The sequence below is a fragment of the Phallusia mammillata genome, chromosome 2 (assembly GCF_965637545.1).
Source record: "Phallusia mammillata chromosome 2, kaPhaMamm4.hap1.1, whole genome shotgun sequence".
NCBI classification, from domain to species: Eukaryota; Metazoa; Chordata; class Ascidiacea; order Phlebobranchia; family Ascidiidae; genus Phallusia; species Phallusia mammillata.
In genome coordinates this window covers 22,468,236-22,488,428 of record NC_137253.1, presented here as the reverse complement: position 1 = coordinate 22,488,428, position 20,193 = coordinate 22,468,236, and the positions used below count along the sequence as shown (strand labels likewise).

Sequence of the window (20,193 nt, the reverse complement as noted above, 5' to 3'; positions counted from 1 at the left end):
CAAGCTAATTTTTAAAAGTTATTAAAAATAATCTGATTTAAAATGATATTAAGCCAGTCTTTAAGTTTCAAACATCACAACGTTTCGGCAGTTTACTAGCTCTACCATGTTGTACCCATTTCAAAGCCAACTTTTATATTTGACAATATACCGCGTAGACAGAAACGTCAACCCTGACACAAAATAGTTGCATGCAGTTGTGACGTTACACATGGGCAATCATGTAAAGATTAAGCAAAAAACGACTACACATCGCAACAGTTAAGTGTTGCTACTGTATGATTAAAGCCAACTAAACAGGTTTAGTACAAAAAAAATTATATACTACAAAAAGTGGCATGGTGTGCCGAGTCCAAATAAGGCCAAGTCTTTTCACAACTAGACTCGACTTAATTTGAGTCTTTAAAAAAAGGCACTCGAGTTTTTCCCATTCTGGCCTTCCGGGCCATTATTTAAAGTTATGTAATAAACCGTAACAACATGATTTGCCTAAATCCAACAAAACAAGTTTATGGAGAAATATTTTAATTTCATTCCTTAATTTCCTTTCAAACAATTCTGATACTATCAGCATTCGTATATTTCCATCAAATCGAATTTACCATTGGTGAAACCAAAAGTGACGAAAAAAGTGTGGTTTGTAACCCTCTTAAACGAAATATTTAGTAGGAACACACTTGCCCCAAAGTATATTCATGTAACTAAAGGAGATATTATTCGAAAGTGAGATTGTCAGTGGAAGAGCAAGCCCTTGCATATGGCGACGCTTTCAACTGAAAACAAACTGACACAAACAATTTTTTTGTTTTCTTTTTTGTTTGAAAACTGTTGTAACAGTGTGAAATCAAACGTGGACAATTATTCAAATCGATCTCACTTTGTATTTACAAGGGGGAAAAGCGGCAAAAAATCGAACAACACAAAGAACCACAGTAAGCGTAGACGAAAAGTGTAAACTAAACAGTGACAAATTCAACTAAATAACTTAGACATATTTTGATGCCGAAACGAAAATCAATTTTATCAGGTACATCCGGTTGTTGGCAATGCCTCTGAGTAGTTAAACACTGCAGAGAAATAGTCTGTCAAAACATCAACAAAGTAGGGAGTTGAATAGGGGTTAATGCCTTGCAGATGACCTACGTGACCTCCACCATTTGTTATCATCATGGCAACGTAATCTGTTTGCGATATGTCAGAGCAGGGAATACCTAAAAAAACACCTGGAGTATTTACGAAGTATAAAATACCAGCAAGTTTACATGTACACCAAAGCAACTACACCCTACGTGCTACCAATTAAGGTTATCCACACAATACGTTTGACTTTTCAACTATCTTTCAGCATTCGTTGAAACCAAACACTCACTTTTCACTGGAACAAAGGCGTCATCATTAGCACACAAACAAAGGGTAGGAGTTCGGATGGAGTGTATAAACTTGCTTGTGATTACACCGTCTTTGTAGTAATGATCCACTGTTTTGTATCCAAACACCCTAAAAAAAGTTTTACTTTTTGATACATTGGCACTGGTGTTACACTTCTGTTTTAAGTATAAAACTTCTTTACCATGAAACATTTTAAAGCGGAAAAAGTACAAGAAATATAATTATAAAAAGAATCTTTTGCGTTAGTCTGAGCACTAATGCTCCATTAAAGGAAAAATAATTCCAGTTTTTTGAAGTGCTTTGTTCTACAGTAAGCAATGTATATGTAAAAATGTTTTACGAAAAGGCATAGGTGGATATATATTTCAGCGATTATAGTTTCAATTTGGTTTTATCTGTTGTGATTTGTATATAGGTCTATATACTTTCTTAAGTTAAACAGCCTACACGCACAAGCACTGTTTAACTTAAGAGGTAAGGTATGTAAACCAACTTTGCAGTCATTTCGCTGTCGAACTGTCGAACGCTGCATACTCTTTTTATCGTGTGGTGATCGACCAAACCATCGAATTTGTCCTTGGATCTGCGTGAAAATCAACAAACAAATATTTAAACAGCAAATATAACCATGGTGCTACAAAAAGTTTAGGAATTGACTAGCCAAGGTTTATCAGAACATCATCAGACCAATGCCAGTAAACCTTGATTGTGCTTGTTTTGTTACGTCAACACGCGTGTACAGAGCCCCTGTATGCCATTTTCAATACTTGATAGCAATACATGTCTTACTTTCTGTAAACGGACATAAGGCCACTGGTGACGGATACGTTCATCAGTAGCCAATGGTTCCACTTTTCCATGCTAATCGAGCACTCCACCGGACTATAAGGACATGAGTAGACAAATGCCGCTTGAAGTTTACTGCTCTCGCCCTTAAGGGCCAGATATCGACTCAACAGCAATCTGAACACATAATTTTTCTTCTCATAAAACTGTGTGCAAATTTAAAAACTAACCTAACAGGTAATGAATTTAGGCATTGTGTCAATTTAGTATGCCTATAGCAGGGGTCACCAAACTTTTTTGACTTCGGGCCGGATAAGTGTAAAAATAATTCGCGCGGGCCACATAGTTTACATGTCCTACCGCCGCCTTTCAAAACTTAGCCCGCGAGGCGATTTTTCTAGGTGCGCCAAGATTTAGCCTTGCTACAATCCCATTTATTATCTGGTGATGCGACTGTTAATTGTATAGGTCGTCTCTTACAAGCAATGCTTGTATGTTACGTCACAAGTAAAGGAATTTGTTTGCGCACAATTGACACTATAGTAGTCTTGTCTGTGACGTAACAAACTGACTTTGGATCAATCCTGGGCGTTGTAATCCTATTAAACTGGGTAATATTATTACATTTTTCGTAACAAGTAGATTAATTTTTGAATGATACAAAGTTATGAATACGATTTGACAAATCAAAAAATGTGGTGGAGGGCCGGATGAAATGACCTCGCGGGCCGTAGTTTGGTGACCCCTGGCCTATAGTAACGAGTTTAAATTATACCTACCCGCCAAACGACACGCCAGCCGCGGCAACTGGACGTTTGGGAAACCTCTTTTTAATTGTGTTAATTGCCAATTCCATGTCTGTGGTGTAGGTTGCACAAAAAAATGTCGAATTCTGGGAATTGTGCAAGAACAGTCAAATTAGTGGTAATCATATGTGTATTTGTATTAAAACTATATGTTCCAACCTGGCAGGGAATTTCAATTCCACGGTTAACCATAACCACAGCAGAAAATCCTTTGTTTATTATTTCTTGAACCATCAACTGGACGTAGCCCGTTGTGGAACTTGAAACCAATCCTGGAAATATTACCACCAGAGGTTCGCAGACATTGTCCGTTCTCGAATTACTAGCCCAGGCCAAACCAAACTTGCCCCCGTCTGGCGTTTCGACCGTTTCTTTCCTGCAAATACGTTGCGTTAATTACACAAGTACTCTCCAACGATCTGTGTTAGAAAAATCGATATATTGATTTTAAACGTAAACACACTTTTTAACAATTACGTCCAGCAGCTGTTACCTTTTTTAAAAAAAGCAAATGTGTCATAAAAGCACTCTCAGGCACGAACCAGTAATATATTTCATTGTAGAAACGAGGCAAAATTGCGGCAACAATGGTTTGTAACTTTCCTCCTGGGCTCCAGAAAAGTGACCAATACGGTTTCGAAACCGACTTGACATGGTTTTCTAGGAACGCTGAAAACTTGGACGATTGCTTTTTATAAACTTCCGGCTTCTGTAAAGTTTTTGACAAACCAATTCTAACTCAATGACCAAAGAACGTAGTCGCAAGAATTTATTAAATGCTCGGTTAAAAAGCTCTACATGTTGTTCAGAAACTCTGAAACAACATTTTCAACTGTTTTACTTTTTATGTAAACTGGGGACGAAACTCTTTTGTATAAACCTTTCTTTTAAAACCCACTTGGTACAAACACATTTCAACCTTCAAAGTTGAATATCTTTTTTTGTTTATGTTGCTATTAAAGCATTTCATGAACACAACACAATTAGTAAAGCAGAAAAAATACAAAACCACACAATTTGATACCTTTCCATAGTGAAGGAAGTAGTACCAACAGTAGAACAAAAAAGAGGAAATAATAACTGCAACAGATGACAATGGCATTGTTCAGCTTAACAAGGATTTCAAAATCTGTTGATCAAAATGTTTTTGAAGTTTATTCCTAGCAATCTAATAAGATGATAACTTTTGTAGCCTGTAGAAAAGTGGCTAAAAAATTGTTGCTTCGAAAATATATATACATGCTGACGTGTTGAAACCGGGAAATTCAATGCATCATAATGAGTGATCTACCACGTTTTCTGGTGGAGAACCATCATCTTTAGGAGATTGTTCTACCTTAATAATAGAAACCCTGGGTTCTTTTTCATTTGCTATTAATTTAAAGTCTTTACTTTGCTTTGACACATGACTAACAGTGCCTTTTTGTAACAACTGTCTCTGCTTGATAAAGTCACTAATTTCAACCATTGTTGGATCACTTCTATCATCTAGCATAAATCTTAGTTTGGCCATTCTGAGTTTGTCGCCATGCAGGAGAAGACGTTTTAACAGCATTCCCCTTTTTCTTTGTTGTCGCTTGACCACTTTTTGCAGTTGACATAAGTGTTCTATGGTTGCATTGTTTTTGCCTTGTATTTCATTGCATTTTTTGTGCAGTATTGAGCATTTGAGCTCCAAGTATTTTTCTTTTAACTGGTCAGCTCCTGACTTTGTCTCATCCATATTAAACAACAGTGAATAGTGCAAAAAGATTTTCAGTGTTCGGCAATGAAACAAAAATTAATATAATGTGCCCCTTTCCTGTAAATACAATCAACTACTGTAAATATGAGGTTTGTTTGCCAAACAATCATTCTTTACATGGTACACATCCTCCACTATGTTTACATAGCAGTGTTTAAAGAAATAGAATGCAGCCATTTTGTAGCTTAGGTGGTTCCTTTAACCAGGTTTCAAGGTTTTTGAGCAACTACCATTATTGGTTTATTTAGGTATATGTTTTTAACTAATTTATTTAAGGGTAAGGTATATACTTTTACTAATGAAGCTTTAAACTTTTTTGAGGTAACTTGAACACCTCATGTCCCCTGGTATGTTGCTTTTTCTACGTTTAAACTAAAAACTAAAATGTTTATCCACCAAATATATTGCAACAAAGTGCAATGTACTTTCAAAACGGTCGACAGATGTTTTAAGCAACACCACTTCAGTTGAGGCAGTTTTAAGAGAATTTCTAAACAAACAATAAGACACAGCGGGTGTATATTGCCTGAACCAGACTTCAGATAATAAAGTAAAGTGATATTATAGCACAACAGAATTCTTAAACGCGAAAATTTTGATACATCTCGCTAAAATAGAAAGAAAACAATCGCCAAGAAACACAGGGAAGTGTGTGCAGTCATGCGGTTAAAACATAGAAATGTTTTTTGATTACAGACTGTTCAAAAACTTAACTCGTTCCGGCGTTGCGAAACTTACTTAACGTGAGTCAACAAAAAATGCCACACTGTCAATTTTTCAGCCAAATTCTAGGGATAATTTTACAAGAGCTTATAAATGTCATATCGTTTGAAATCTCCTTAAGCGGTACAATAAAATTTGGAAAATGGCAAGCTATTTTTCTCATAACTTTGCTTAGTGGCTTGCCACATATTTTAACTAACTTACTTGACATGTTTCTATAGTTATGTCTAAAAAAGGCACATCCAGAAAGTTACATTCGTGTGGGTTGGTGTGGTTCTAGTTGCCACCACCCATACGTCACTTGTGCGGTCCAACTGTGAGTGGTGATAGGAATGAGTCAGAACGGGAAGGCAGTGTCTATTGGCACAATCAACACAATTACGCATGATTTGCATGCTGGTTGTTAAGTTTGCTTTATAATTAAACTAATTGTCGAACTGTGAGTGCTGATGAGGTTTGTTGGTTTTTGCATGGTTAGCTGACATTTCGCAATGCTCTAGATGTGACCCCGATTACAAGTTCTTTGACATAGCGTAAAATGTTTTAGAATGTCAAAACCGCAAATCTGACTCGTTTTAGTGGTAAGTCAAGTAATGATATAACTGGAATTATCCAGCGTGATGTTGGCTGTGATATCCCGCTTTTACTTTATAGTTCTGTAAGCTGTAGCCAACCTTCGTTCTGAGTGTTAAAATTGTTTAGCCTATGTTAGTTTTCTGAGCATTAATTTGACAACAAGCGATTTACGGTTTGAATGTCGCCAAAGAGTTCTCGACCGACAAAATTGACCAGTTATCAACTTCACAAAAGTGCATCCGTAGGCTACTATATATGTATAAAATGCAGCAGGGTGAAGCAGTTGGTAATGTTTAACAAATTTCTTTGTTATGTTAGGCAAGCAGGTAAATTATATAAGCAAACTGTAATTAAGACGCCAATGGGGGCATTGGCCTCAAAACTTGAAAATATTTTCAAGACCTTCGATTCGGACCCGGTTCGGATACTTATGTTAGGTCTTGATGCAGCAGGTGGGTAAAAAGTGACTACTTCATAAACCGCTCAGTTAAAAGCTAAACGTTTAATCGAAAGTGAAATATTCCACATAAATTTTCCTGCGTTTTGTAACCTTAATTTCTGCAGGCAAAACAACTATCTTGTACCGACTGAAGATGGATCAAGTTGTTAAAACGATTCCAACTATCGGTTTTAATGTGGAAACAATAACACCATGCAAAGGCCTTACCTTTACGGTTTGGGACGTGGGCGGCCAAAACAAGCTACGTCAGCTGTGGAGACATTACTATCAGGGGGCGGGAGGTGAGCTGATCTGCTTAACAATAAAACGTCATCACGTTTATTAGTCCCTTTTTCGTGCTGAAACTTCGTATAACACCGGTTAACATGCCTGTCACAGGTGGTAAAAACGTTTTGCTAAAAATGAATAGCAAAATAACAATGGATTTTGCAATTATTATTATTCTGTCGTCTTTAACGTCACAAAGCAACATTGTGTATTTCCACAAATGTTCAATTGTTTTAATTATATTCAGATTATCACAATTCCTGTTTTCGATGGACTCTATATTACTTAAACACAGCGGATAACAATCTAGAGTTTCTGTGCAGCATTCACTTTCTATTTGCGATTAACATCTTCGTTACCAAATGGCGAAAATTCAGATTCGGCACAAATTATTGTACTCCGTATAAAACGCAAGTCGTCCAACCTATTGTTACGCAATAAAGCCTATGGAGCTATGGGTGGAGGAAAATAACACATAAATTACGCAATAAAGCCTATGGAACTGTGGGTAGAGGAAAATAACACATAAATTGTCTGATATTTACAAACTGAAGAGCTAAAACGCGAATTTGATTCGCCAAATAGAATGAAAATTTCGGGTTCTAAGATTTCACCGTAATATTAAAAGCTAAATTGCTTTGTTTCATGTAAATTTTGCCGCTTATTTTTCTTGAAAATTTAAAATATTTGCATTCAGCGTGCATTATCACGCTCAAATGTTAGAAACCAAAAGTTTTATTCGATTTTGCCTATTAATTTCGCGTTAAAGCCCACCAGTTTGCAAAAATCAGACAATTCATGTGTTTTTCCCTATACCTGCTGTATTAATTTGACGTCCATGCGGCTCTACGCGCAACAATGGGTTGGACTACTTGTGTTTTATATATACTTTGATTATACTGAGTCAGTAATCACATGCGCATTCTTTTAGGCTTGATATTCGTTGTGGACAGTGCTGATCCTTCTCGGTTTAGTGAGGCAAAGGACGAACTATTCAGCATTATATCTAACGTGGAAATGTCACGAATTCCCATCCTCGTGTTGGCCAACAAGCAAGACATTAGCATCGCTCATTCCGTTGAGGACCTTGTTCCGCAACTTGGCTTGTCCGATATTCCCGCTTGGCAAAAGTGGAACATCCAGGGGTGCTCAGCCACTAAGAACGATGGCATCATCGAAGGCCTGCAATGTTTTTCTCGAATGGTCAAGGAATACAAGAAACAGAATAAAACTTGACGCTAATTCTGAAAGTGTTTGGCTGCAAACTGCATATAGCTCTCGAAATTTATGTTGTTTCTATTGTTATTTTATACTTGTGTGTTGAAAATCTTGTAACTAAGTTGCTGTTATCGCAAATATTTATCATTTAGGCTAGGGAAGTGGTTCTCAACCAGGGCCCATGGCCCCCCAGGAGCTGTGTTCCGGGGGGCGACGGGTGTAGATTTACCAGAAACACCCACTAAAATTCCCTAATTCAATCGACTATTTCGCATACTATTTGTCTATATTGAGGTTTTTTCCGATTACGGATTCTTATTTACTCTGATCGACCTGTTTAAAGCCGATATTAGTACCGAATTCCAACACGAGTTTTACATGAAGGTTACATGAAGGCGGCCACGAGGCAAAAAATGACACTTTTAGGGGACCACGGTCCACGAAAGGTTGAGAACCACTGGGCTAGGGGTACCTTTTCGTTATGTCGACCACAAATCCTTATTTTACCAACGGCCGCCATGCGTATGATTTAAAGATGTAGGCTAGATGTCATAATATCCCATCTACTGGTGCCTAAAAATCCAGATAGATTTTTACTTTATCCGTTGATTTAGTTTAGCTAAACGATTTGACAATCAATCTTAACTGTATAAATGACGTCTCTTTCTGTATTGTAACGTTGTTTGTTTCCTTGTTTATTCAATTGTTTGTACATCATATGCGTACAAGTCTGGCGGTTATGGCTTCTGAGTCGGTATAATACAGCGGTTCCCAAACTGGGGTCCGCGGTCCCTTAGGGGTCCGTGAGGCAATTTTGAGGGGACCGCGAAGCGGTTGAAGTAATTCTATAATCTTATTTGGCGTCAGTTTGTGCCACTAAATAAGTTTAAATCAAAGTAGAATTGAGAATCGACTGTCTCCATTGCTAAACAATGGCCTTTATTAAATGACAACTATCAAAAATGCAATTGTTTGCGCACAATCGTAATGTTTTTGTCCTGTTTGTGATGTCACATGCTGTCTTTGGATGATTGTTATGCGCAATTTTGCATAACTAGCTAAAATCCTGCAATCAACTTTCGTTTTTATGTAATACACATTTAGGCTTAAGGACCGCGAGCCCTCGAAAAAATGGCAAAGGGACCGTTTTGAAAAAAATATGAAAACGTTTGGGAACCACTGGTATAATATATGTTTCCATCCCAGAAAAATCCGTTCAAGCCAGATTTAAAAGCCAAATGTCTAGTAAAAAAGTTATATTTAATTCATGGCCGCGAGTACGTGTATTTTAATGCACATGTTTATGGCTGCACAAGTTCATCATGGAGGCCGCATCCGTATGGCCGTATGCTCTCAGGTTGTGCACCCCTGATTTCGGCCGACCTGTGAGAATACAGGTGACAAATATATTTCGCTACCTTTATTTATAGCCCAAAAATTCGCTGACTTGAGTATATCTATGTAGCTCAATTGTTTATAATGTGAGAATTTACTTCATTGCACAGTAGAATTTAAAAATTAATTACTTTCATCATGCCCATTTAGTCTGACTTATCGATACCGTTAAAAAACACTAACGTAAAAGTTGTTGTCTTCCTGCAAGAATTGCGCAAGTTACACAACTCAAGACTGAGCACGTCAATGTATTGACTATAGAGAAGAAAGCGTTTGCCTAGCAATATATTTCTGCAGATTGACAGGTATAAGGTGACAAAGGAAACATATTGCATTCCGGCTATGTATAAAATTAAAATGCACCATAAGGCAGTGTCCGATGATTGCTGTGGTGGTGATTCCTATAAAAGAAAAAAATACATCGCAAATATTGATAAGTGAAGCCGATGTTCAGCCCTAATAGGCATTGCCTCATGGAGACTATATAGTCCACGTGGTGGAAGTACTATATTTGCTTCAAATCTCCAAGGAAATTAAACGTGTAAAAACTGTAAATACTTTTATTCGATACAGTTGTCGAGCAGATGAGCTATTTGCGTCTACTGCGCTACGTAGATGAAGGGATACCTTTAGTTATATATACAACCCAGGTATTACTGAGTCATTGACTGCGAGTCAAAATAATAACCTAGTTTTGTTCATTTAACGTCAACGCATTGGTGTGCCACGTAATCCCAAGTCGCAAAAGTGTGTAGTTCATAAGAGTGCACGTGCCAGAAAAGTAAACGCACAAAATGCGCAGGCATTACACACACATATACAATGCATTTGCCCCGTGATGCAGTTTAACCTCGAACCGTCTATTGGCATCGTCAGTTGTTTCTCTATCGCATTACAACACATCAGCATCAGCTTGACAAAACGCGTTTCTTCGTTAGTCACTGAGTCAGGCCGCTACATGCAGTGCACAGTATTAGAAAGGAACCGAGCCGGTTCGCAGAGGAGATGTACACAGTGTGATTCGGCGTCGATGCATCAGCAGACATTAGGTGTGAGTGAGCGTGACGCGTTTAATTCCGGTATTTTGTTCATATCATTTCACATCAACATAAACGAAATCGCAGACTGGAAGTTGAACAGTGTTTTTCCTCTGAACGTGGAGTCGTTAACGTAGCAGTGTTGGGAGTTTTACTTCTACGTGAGAATACTTAAACACAGATATAGGCAAAGTGTAAGGCAACAATACGTAACCGGATTGCAGTAAACACAAACGCTTCCTATTTGCCTTCGGGTTTCGAAACGAAGAAAGAACGAAGCAACTGATGCGAAAACGTCGCGTTCTCACAAGGAGACAGCGCTTACCTCGCTTATTTAGTACAAACATTTTCCTTGTTGAAATTATATGGGAAATTTTGGCACTTGGTTAAATACGTCAAACGGCGGCTTCCCAGAATACCCCAATCCGCGTGATGTGACGTTTTAACAGTTTTACGTTTTATGTGCATCGGCGTTCGGGTCACCCGCAGTGTGTGGCATTGTCCCTAATCAACTGAAGTCAGTCTCTGTGTTTCCGCCACTGTTGGGATGCGGTGCAACGGAGAAGCCTTAAACTACAGGCAATAAAGCGTCAACAATAAGGTCGCACGCAGTAGTGAATTCGAGAGTCAGGGTCAAATGGAGGCGTTCTTATTTATAATTTTCTATGTGAAATACAATTAGGCGAAGTGCCAATTAAAATACAAGCGCTTAAACGTTAACAATGGAAAACAGTTTCCTTTAACTGGGCAGTGTACTTATTCGATTTAACTATGTTGATTTGTAGACTCAGTTCCAGCTTACTGTTAATTTAGAAACTGAGCGAACACGAGCTAATCATCATGGGAAGTATGTTTGGAAAGTTTCTGTCGACCAACAAAGGAGAACCAATACGAGTCTGTATGCTGGGACTTGATGCGGCTGGTAAGGTTGCCAACTTTATTGCCTTATGCCGCAATAACGTTTACATCGTAGCTAAGAAGCCTCATGAAACATTGACACGAGTTTTAGTGAAATTTCGGGCATTTGGTCTTGTTTGTTCCAGCTCTGACCGTATTTATTAAAGTTATGTTATCAACTTGGCTGCTAAATAGACTACATTGTGCAAAATTTTGAGTCATTAAGCAACAGTGTTTTATTTTGGACAACGACACATTTAAATAGCTGACTTGGACAACTTCGCATATAGTCCCATGATTTTTTTCACGTCCAAACTCGAACATGAATTAATGCCAGCAAACTAGGAAGTAATTGAAATGACGGACATGCATATTTGCATATTTGTTAACTATACAGATTGATTGTAAAAAAGTGTTTATTAACTTAATTCTTTTGATAGGTAGTGTTCCCATAAGCACTATGAAAAACTTAACATATTCATGTATCATATGTTGTGAAAGTTTGTTGCATTGATAATACCTATGCGTTTCTCCGCTGTTTTTTCTACGAAGAGCGTTTCATCTCTGAACGCTTTTCCCTTTTAGACTAATGAACGTGACCAACATCGTAAACAGCTTTGAATAAACCAAAACGCATGAATATTTCAAATGCTTTTCTGAAATTGATATTTACAGGAAAAACCACCGTTTTACAACGACTAAAATTGAAGGAATGTACTAGAACACTTCCAACAATCGGCTTCAATGTTGAAACTGTTACCCCGTTCAAGGGGCTAACTTTAACGATATGGGACATTGGGGGCCAAGACAAAATCAGACAACTGTGGAAACATTACTACACTACTACGGAAGGTGTGTTGGACAATATACCAGTAAAATCGGAGTCTAAAAAGATTACTTAAAAAATCGGTGTCTAAAATATGTTGCGTAAAGGGTGGTTAAATGTCTTATGAGGATAGCTCTAAAGCAATTCACTTACCATCAGCCATTTCATGGAAACAATTTTACCAGTACACAATTGAATTGTTGCAAATAATAATCCTTGTGGCCTATATTGGATTTTAACTTCCTTATCGTGTAGTTTGGACTTTAACACACACGTCCATGGGTCACCACACGAAGGGTGACGTAATTTTATGTTCAGTTCTCTCGTGACATATAGGACCATTATATATTACGCACATTTCAACCCAGTTGCTGGAACGACTTCGACCAACGAACTAAAATAACGTATAGTTAATATAAGTTATTGTGACGTATAAGCAGGGCAGACTAAGGTCTTCTGTGTCCCTGTGCGGCTTTTTGTCCAACCTGAAAAATACTTATATAGGCATGTTAAAAAAACTTCTACTTCTATGACATTTTAATGCGTAAATTGTAATAAAGATTTTTGTATAGTGCATTTCCCACATTGTTGCGGCGACACAATGCAGCAAATGGTTTGAACTTTGGCATTCATTATTTTTTAACATTCTATTCCGATCAGTTTGGTCACAAGAAGATATTGGAACTTTAACATGAAACTTATATATAGGCCTATAAGATTACATTAAAAGAAACTCGCGTGTAAGACTAAATTAAATGAATATTGTTTCGATTTCCAGGTATTATATATGTGGTGGACAGTGCAGATTCAAGTCGGTTTGGGGAAGCCGCGAGCGAACTTAACGCCATTCTTAACGAGGATAACATGGCTAAGGTGAAATACTAATGAATTAATTTAAGTTTCCATTAACTTTTGTACTTGTATGTGGCAAGGACGGAACTATAGCCTATGTCTTCACGTGTATATTTATTCTTAAACCAACGTCATGATTTGCTTGTTTTGAAAGAGATGATGTAGATTAGGGTTGCCATATTTTATGAAACACAATCCCTGACAAAATTTATCTGGGTTGCGGGAACACAGTTTTTCTCAAACTTTAAGTCTAAATGTGTTGACGTAAGTCTGAATGTCTATTTCAGAAAAACGAAAGTTGATTGCAGGATTTTAGCTAGTTATGCAAAATTGCGCATAACAATGATCCAAATCTGACATCACAGACAAGACAAAAACATTACAATTGTGCGCGAACAATTGCATTTTTGTTAGTTGTCATGCAATAAAGCCTATTGTTTAACAATGGAGACGGTCGATTTTCACTTTCACTTTGAATTCAACTTATCCAGTTGCACAAACTGACGCCAAATAAGGATATAGAATTACTTCCACCTTTTCGAGGTCCCCGCAAAATGCCCTAAAGGACCGCGGACCCCAGTCTGAGAACCGCTGCGTTAACCATTTTTGCGATCCAAACACTTCTATTCCGGAATAAATTAGAATATTGGGAAGTCACACGGACGGCGACACAAGAAACGTTACATACGATACTCTGATCCTTGTCAATTAACTTTCTGGGCAGGCTTCTGTTTAGTTAAGTTTTTTTTTTGAACCAAAAAAATTAAACGATGGGAGTCACAAGGACCTTTTTAAATTTGAAGAAAAATGCCACTGTAAAAATGTTCTGATGTCTCACGCATTCGACTTTTAGTTGTTAGTTAGGTCCCTGCATAATAGGTACACAGTTAAGGAAATGAAATTTCCCACGATCTCATGTAGCATCGAATGCTGTGTTTTCTTGAGACGCGGATTTTTATTTGTGTATTTAACGCCTATTGTTAAACATCTAGTAACAAACAGGTATTGTTACGCGCGCACACACATCATACAGTAACTTGTACGTTGACCTGCGCGCCGCCAGTTTACCTCTTTACGTTTCATGGTTTAGACGCGGTTGTAGCTATCTACTTATAGAAACTTTCTCCGTCGGTACATTAATTTCATAAAATATACAAATATTTTTTCTTGAATTCCGGACTTTTAGGTACATTTTAACATTTCTCCCTGACGCAGATTTAAACACTAAATTCCCTGGCATGTCAGGGAAAATCCTGACGAATGGCAACCCTAATGTAGATGTATTATCTTATTTTAGATGAAGATGTATTATATTTGCTTCTGGGTGTGAATGTATGATTTTATTTTCTAGATACCACTGGTGGTGCTCGCCAACAAACAGGATTTACCGGGTGCGATTAATGTGGCAGAAATGGAAGGAGTGTTACAACTCCACGACTTGCCTCCAGATCATAACTGGCATGTCCAGGTATACACTTGTAGCTGTTATAATTGTGCTACAAATCATGTCCTAGTTTGGTTAAAGTTGTTTACATAATTTAAACCATTTCGTATTTTTCGTGCGTTCTTCGGGCCATTCATAAAAATACAAATGGCTTTCCACGTCATTTACACGGAAAAACGGTTTGTGAATGTTGTGGAGCAAATGTCCTGATTAACCTCTTGCAATGTGGGAAGCAGATATGTAAAACGTTGCTAAATATGCGCACAGAATTGGCGTTAGAAATTTCAGCGCAAGTTTTGTCATCTCTTCTAAATAAATGCATTTGAATATGTCAAATTTGTTGAACATTTATTAATTTTGCAAAATGATTGTGGTAAACAATGTACCTATTTTGTTTCAGGAATGTTGTGCTATCAAAGGCAAGGGTGTTTCGGAAGCCATGAACACTTTGTCAAAATTTATCAAAAACAAAAACGCATCACAAAATGGCAGAAACAAGCGAAAACAGAGTCAAGGCACTGAATTGTCAGGAACGTAAAATGGAAAACAGAAAATCGATGGAACACGAACATTCCTTGCTGTATGTCTGTTATTCCCATTCATTTTCTCGATAACAGTGCAGTGTTTTTTTTCCGTTATTGACTATTATCAAGTACCACATAGTTTTAAACTTGTTCTTATAGTTACAATGTCGACATATACGCCCGTTGATCGAGCGAAATTTTGTTTTTCCCACGTACGTCCGTGATTATGCGTTTATAAAAAACGATTTTTTGTCCTACCCCACTGTATGTTTTTAAATGTGAAAGCGCGTTTTGCAGTCAATGAGACTATCAACTTTAAAAGTTGTCATTTGCGTTATCAAAAGTTTGTACGATTTTCGTGTGAAAGGGCTGTCGCTATAATAGCAAGCAGTATGTTGTTCAAAGCAGACACCCTTGCGTACATTTCCTTCACTTTAAATTTTTAAAGACAAAGCGAATATGCCAATGCGAAAGAGGCCGTTCTTGTAGTTACTGCTGGTTATAATGGTTACCCAGTCATCTTACCTGAAACAATTGTTGGTCAGCGGTCGGTCACCACAGGAAAACAATATGCGTTCTGCAGTGACGTACAGCACTACGTCGAGTTGTACGTAATAAGACTGAAAGCTGAATCACATAGTTATCACGCCTGGTAACTTAAAAACGGATAGAACGGCTGGTCTCTTGTTAGGTAATGTCATAGGTCGCAATGACGATACAGGGTTATCATGGGATTACTGATTGTCCAAAAGTCACTTCATGCCATTATATATAGCACATGACTTTTGGCTTCACGCTAAAATCACCTTCCTATATAAAAAAACAGGTAGTGGAGACAATAAAGCCACAACGAAAACTCATTGAAACAATTGTTGAGGCACATCAATATTGATCACGAATATATCGAATTAAGTAAAATACACGGACACTTAGGGGAGAAATGGTACTCAGATTGCGCAAGAAAAGCCAAAGACTGTTTATTCAGAATTGCTACATGGTCAGCCATAGGCATACAGAAGGGTGATAAAAGCAACATGAAGCAAGTGCGACAACGTAATTACACAGCCACCTTTGCCTGACAAAAAATTATAGTAAAAACACTGACGATAAACAGTTAACAACTAACACGTTCAGTGGTGCTTGAACAAGTCAGCACAGATTGGTTTGCTTTCAGAAATCTTTTTTGCGTGTTGTTTAAAATCGGGACTAAAAAAGTTATGCATCACAGTAAAACGAAAAGCGAATCGTCCACATAACGACTAAAGTTTAAGCAGCAAATTTAACAACAAACTTTCATTGGTGAAACATGCGCGTCCTTTTTCTGCTAGCAATGTATTTCGCCAGATCAAATTCCGTTGGTTTTTGAACCTGCACAGTGTCACCAGGTTCGATCGACACGTCGTGTAAGGTCTCTTGATCGCGATCTAGCGCCACCACGTGTTCAGGATTCTAAAACACACACGAGGATAAAATCGTGGGGCATTTCCACGGTCCTAAGACTCGGCAATAAAAATAATATACTCACCTCTTTGCTTACATATACAAGCCGTTGTTTTCGAACTTCGATTTTTGTCAATCGTTGAACAAGCATCTTCAGGTTTGCAACGGTCATAGATAGCGGAAGACGACGGGACACTGGTTTAAAGTTGTCTTTGATAGGAGCTTCTATATTCACCTCTGCAAATGTTTGTGATAAATGTCAGTACGGTCAGTAAGTACCTAGCTAATTCACATCGTTTATCTTACCGATGAGGTTGCCTTTAAGGGCGCTTGACTTCTTAACAAGCTCGTGGTCGGCAGGTGCTCCGTATTCTTTAACGAAAGGTTTATTAAGTACGTTGACTTTATTTTAAACTGAAATTCGTTACATACCTTTCACCAGCTCCATATACCTTGGGTGATTGAGAAAAAACTCCTGGGATGGATTGTTTTTGTCGGGATCTTGGTGTCCACCAGACTCAAGCCATGCCAGGCCAAACTTTTTAAGATAATCCATTTCTGCACTGTCTCTTTCCCTATCAGTGATCTAAAAAAATATCTGACTGTTTGGCTTGCCAGGCAAACATGAAGTTGTAGAAAATAAAACACATTAGTACCACACTGTTATTAAGCCTTATCAGATGTTTCATTTTTGCCACTATTATTTCCCGTGTATCCTCATAATTTTCCTTTTCATTGATGGTATTTTTGCGAAAGATAAGGTCACCTAATGCTGGCAACTTGTGCAGCTCATTGAAAACTTGATGCTGAAAATCAAATTACTTATTTATGTATAAAACTCCAAAACTTCTCATGAAAAAATAGATTAGAAATAGTGCAAACTTACTGTTACAAATTTGTTTTCAGCAATTGACATTTCCTCTACATGTGGAAAGAGGTTTTCATTGCAGCAAATCTCAAATAACCCACAACCATTAAGAAACAGTTTCTTTAATCTGTTTGCATACAATATAATTAAGACAAAATGCCATGATTTTAGGGTTAAATCTATAACCCACTTTGGTAAATTGGAAATCTTGGTTATCTGCCCCCATTCATCAAATTTGTTTTCTGATAGGTTTAAAAATGTTATATTTTGCAAAACATTTTCTGCAGGTGGTGACATGGCGGAAATCAAGTTGCCAACCAGGTGAAGTTCTTCTACATCTGGCCATATCTGTGCATACTGTGCAACCTGCATGTATAAACAACAAAAGCCTAAGATAAAAGAACAATCTTTGTCAAAAATAAAAACATTTTGTACAACATATATATATATTCTTTGTTGACACAAGCAGTTCATTTATTGAAATACACAATCATTAAATCGAGATTTTCAACACTTATCACTAAAATATACAAGCTTTAAACTTACATTATTCCAAGTAAGTTTGCATTTGTTTAAAATAAGTGTTTTTACAGATGAAAATGCAGCTGTGTGTTTCAAACATTCATCATTGAATGACAGTAAGTTTTCACTTAGATTGAGAATTTTTAGTTGAGTCAACTGGGACACAATATTACAAACTGACATCCAAGTTGACAATAAATTCTTTGACAAGTCCAAGGTAGTGATGTCTGGTAAAAATTGTATGTCAAGATAAAAGTATAACTGGTCATAGGTAAAATTATTTACTTGGTGCAAGAGATGAAAGTTCTCCAGCAGGCCCAGATGAAGATATCATTAGATCACGCAAACCAATTATTTTTAAGTTTGTTAGAACACTACAAACAAAAATAATCATGTTAAGTTACATCATTTTTTGCAGGGGTAAAAAGTAAATGATAAGTACCTAAATTGCTTTTGAACTTTATCAAGACCAACTGTATCCACTTTTTTGTGTTGCCCTGTATTGGTAATCATAAACATTTCTCTTTCACCACAAACATTAACACCAGCTGGAACTTGGTATCGATCTTGAATTGCTTCACAAATTGTAATGCCCCGATTTATCTTAGTTATTCGGACAAATGATCCATTTTTAGAGTTTCTGTGAAAAAAGTATTATCCTAATACTACCATCAGTAAATATTTTCATTACCTTGCTTACTTGCACGTAAAGTATACAACTCCATTTTTTGATCCATCATGTTTTCCCCTGGTAGAGTCATCCCATTCAATTCCAATCCAAACTCCTGTTAATGTATTTTGTTAGTTTATAAAAATCTGAATGTTTCGGTGAATAAGTCTGTGCTAAAAAAATTGTTTTTAAAAAAAATTGTTTTACTATTGAGTTAAGATAATTGGTAAAAAATAGCTTACCTTCACTAGGTGGAACTAGACCAATAAACTTGACTGTTCCGACATATCCATCCACAGATACACGGTCATCAACAAGCAAATCTGTATCTGACATAATTCATAAATTTCAGAAGGCTCTCTAAAAATCAGCAGCACAGTACAGTTTTACAGTGGCACAACAACACTCCACAGGAAATAATTTAAAATAATGCAAATTTAGTATTTTTTGTGTCTTTGCAACATTCTTTTTGGGCCAATTACAAAACTTGACAGTTGACATGAAATTGGACTTCTACTTGGACTTGGACCACTTGTTAGATTTGTTTGACTAAAATTCTAAAAAATTTCAGCGACAGTGTTTCCCAAAATATTTAAGATACAGCAATTGGCAATTTTCTCGATGGCAATATGAACGAAAAACAGTTTTGAGTTACGGGTAAACGATTTGTGGGTTTTAGTGGATTTGTGTCACAAACTATTGGTAGTTACAGACAATTTCTACAAACAAAGTTTTTACCTGCCATGACACTACAAATAGGTTCACCAGCGTCCATGTGTTTGTATTGTAGACGGTTAAAATCAGTGGTCTTCAATCTTTTCAGCGAAATCGTCCTCTTGCTAGGGCACTGGCTCAATATCGCCCCCATTATTTTGTTATTTTTTTAAAGTTGTTGAGCTTGTGCGTGCAATAAGATTTACCCAGAACCACCAATGCTTATGTTAACAGTTAAAACCAAATTTAATTGCAACAAAGACACTGAGGGTCAAATTCACTCAATTCTAACGCATCCATGCAAAGTTTCTGACGTCATAGACAAGATAACGTTATACGATTATATGCCCAAACAATAGGCTAGCCGTTTTTGTTGTTTTGATTGAAAATAATGGGGCATACTCGGTAGAAGAGAAACCTATACATTCCACATTATAAAATTACACTAGATTTATCAAATTAAATGACACAAAAACTTTTAAAGCGCTTGTAGGCCTATAGAAAGTGTAAAGTAAAACAAGTTGGAGGAAAAGCTTACCGTTATATTAAAAAAGGTATAGCCGGTCACCATACATAGCCTTGACAAAGCGTCCCCTCTGGCTAAATAAACAGCCCAACCTTGCTCTCGAGATCACAAAAACAAAAACAAATCGCCAAATGCAACTTATTCAAATAGCAGCGAAGCTTATGTGCCCCATGTGGCTTGTGTATTTGCAAGACAAATAAAATCGGCTTGTATGTTAGTCTAGTCTCACAATTCTTGTACATTTTTATACAATCAGTAATTTTAAAATCGCACCCCTAGGAAGTAAAATCGCACCCCAAATCTTAAAATTGTCACTATCGCCCTGGTTTAAATGCTATAACATATTAAAGATTGTTATATATAAAAAAAACTTTTATACCTTACTTCGTCCTGAGTAATTGTTGCTATCAGCAGTAGAATTTCTGCATTGTTTCCTTTGATTTTTGCAACTAATTTTAAACATGTCGAGAATTGTGCCATAGAAATCGTAAAAGAACTCGTTACCAAAC

General features: G+C 37.1%; 4 protein-coding genes across 4 annotated transcripts; 2 read left to right on the top strand and 2 right to left on the bottom strand.

The window, feature by feature from the left end:
- Nucleotides 1-858: 858 nt before the first annotated feature.
- LOC145214938 (protein ABHD1-like) lies at nt 859-4,085 on the bottom strand. The gene is made up of 8 exons (XM_080083571.1): nt 4,006-4,085; nt 3,524-3,690; nt 3,141-3,357; nt 2,955-3,067; nt 2,179-2,352; nt 1,883-1,972; nt 1,370-1,497; nt 859-1,211 (listed from the first exon to the last, which is right to left on the bottom strand). The coding sequence occupies exons 1-8, from the start codon at nt 4,081-4,083 to the stop codon at nt 1,024-1,026; spliced, it is 1,155 nt and encodes a 384-aa protein (XP_079939697.1). The 5' UTR covers nt 4,084-4,085; the 3' UTR covers nt 859-1,023.
- Nucleotides 4,086-6,347: 2,262 nt separating this feature from the next.
- On the top strand, nt 6,348-8,100 carry LOC145213915 (ADP-ribosylation factor 6-like). Its single transcript, XM_080082322.1, has 3 exons — nt 6,348-6,476; nt 6,589-6,765; nt 7,683-8,100. The coding sequence occupies exons 1-3, from the start codon at nt 6,386-6,388 to the stop codon at nt 7,985-7,987; spliced, it is 573 nt and encodes a 190-aa protein (XP_079938448.1). The 5' UTR covers nt 6,348-6,385; the 3' UTR covers nt 7,988-8,100.
- A 3,062-nt stretch (nt 8,101-11,162) lies between these two features.
- LOC145213914 (uncharacterized) lies at nt 11,163-15,382 on the top strand. The gene is made up of 5 exons (XM_080082321.1): nt 11,163-11,323; nt 11,974-12,150; nt 12,903-12,997; nt 14,328-14,444; nt 14,821-15,382. The coding sequence occupies exons 1-5, from the start codon at nt 11,242-11,244 to the stop codon at nt 14,956-14,958; spliced, it is 609 nt and encodes a 202-aa protein (XP_079938447.1). The 5' UTR covers nt 11,163-11,241; the 3' UTR covers nt 14,959-15,382.
- Nucleotides 15,383-15,800: 418 nt separating this feature from the next.
- LOC145213913 (tubulin-specific chaperone E-like) lies at nt 15,801-18,936 on the bottom strand. Its single transcript, XM_080082320.1, has 12 exons — nt 18,687-18,936; nt 18,475-18,559; nt 18,217-18,414; nt 18,060-18,148; nt 17,799-18,001; nt 17,443-17,618; nt 17,271-17,379; nt 17,041-17,190; nt 16,817-16,970; nt 16,691-16,756; nt 16,470-16,621; nt 15,801-16,393 (listed from the first exon to the last, which is right to left on the bottom strand). Exons 1-12 carry the CDS (start codon nt 18,778-18,780, stop codon nt 16,238-16,240), a joined length of 1,632 nt encoding a protein of 543 aa, XP_079938446.1. The 5' UTR covers nt 18,781-18,936; the 3' UTR covers nt 15,801-16,237.
- Between the last annotated feature and the right edge of the window lie 1,257 nt (nt 18,937-20,193).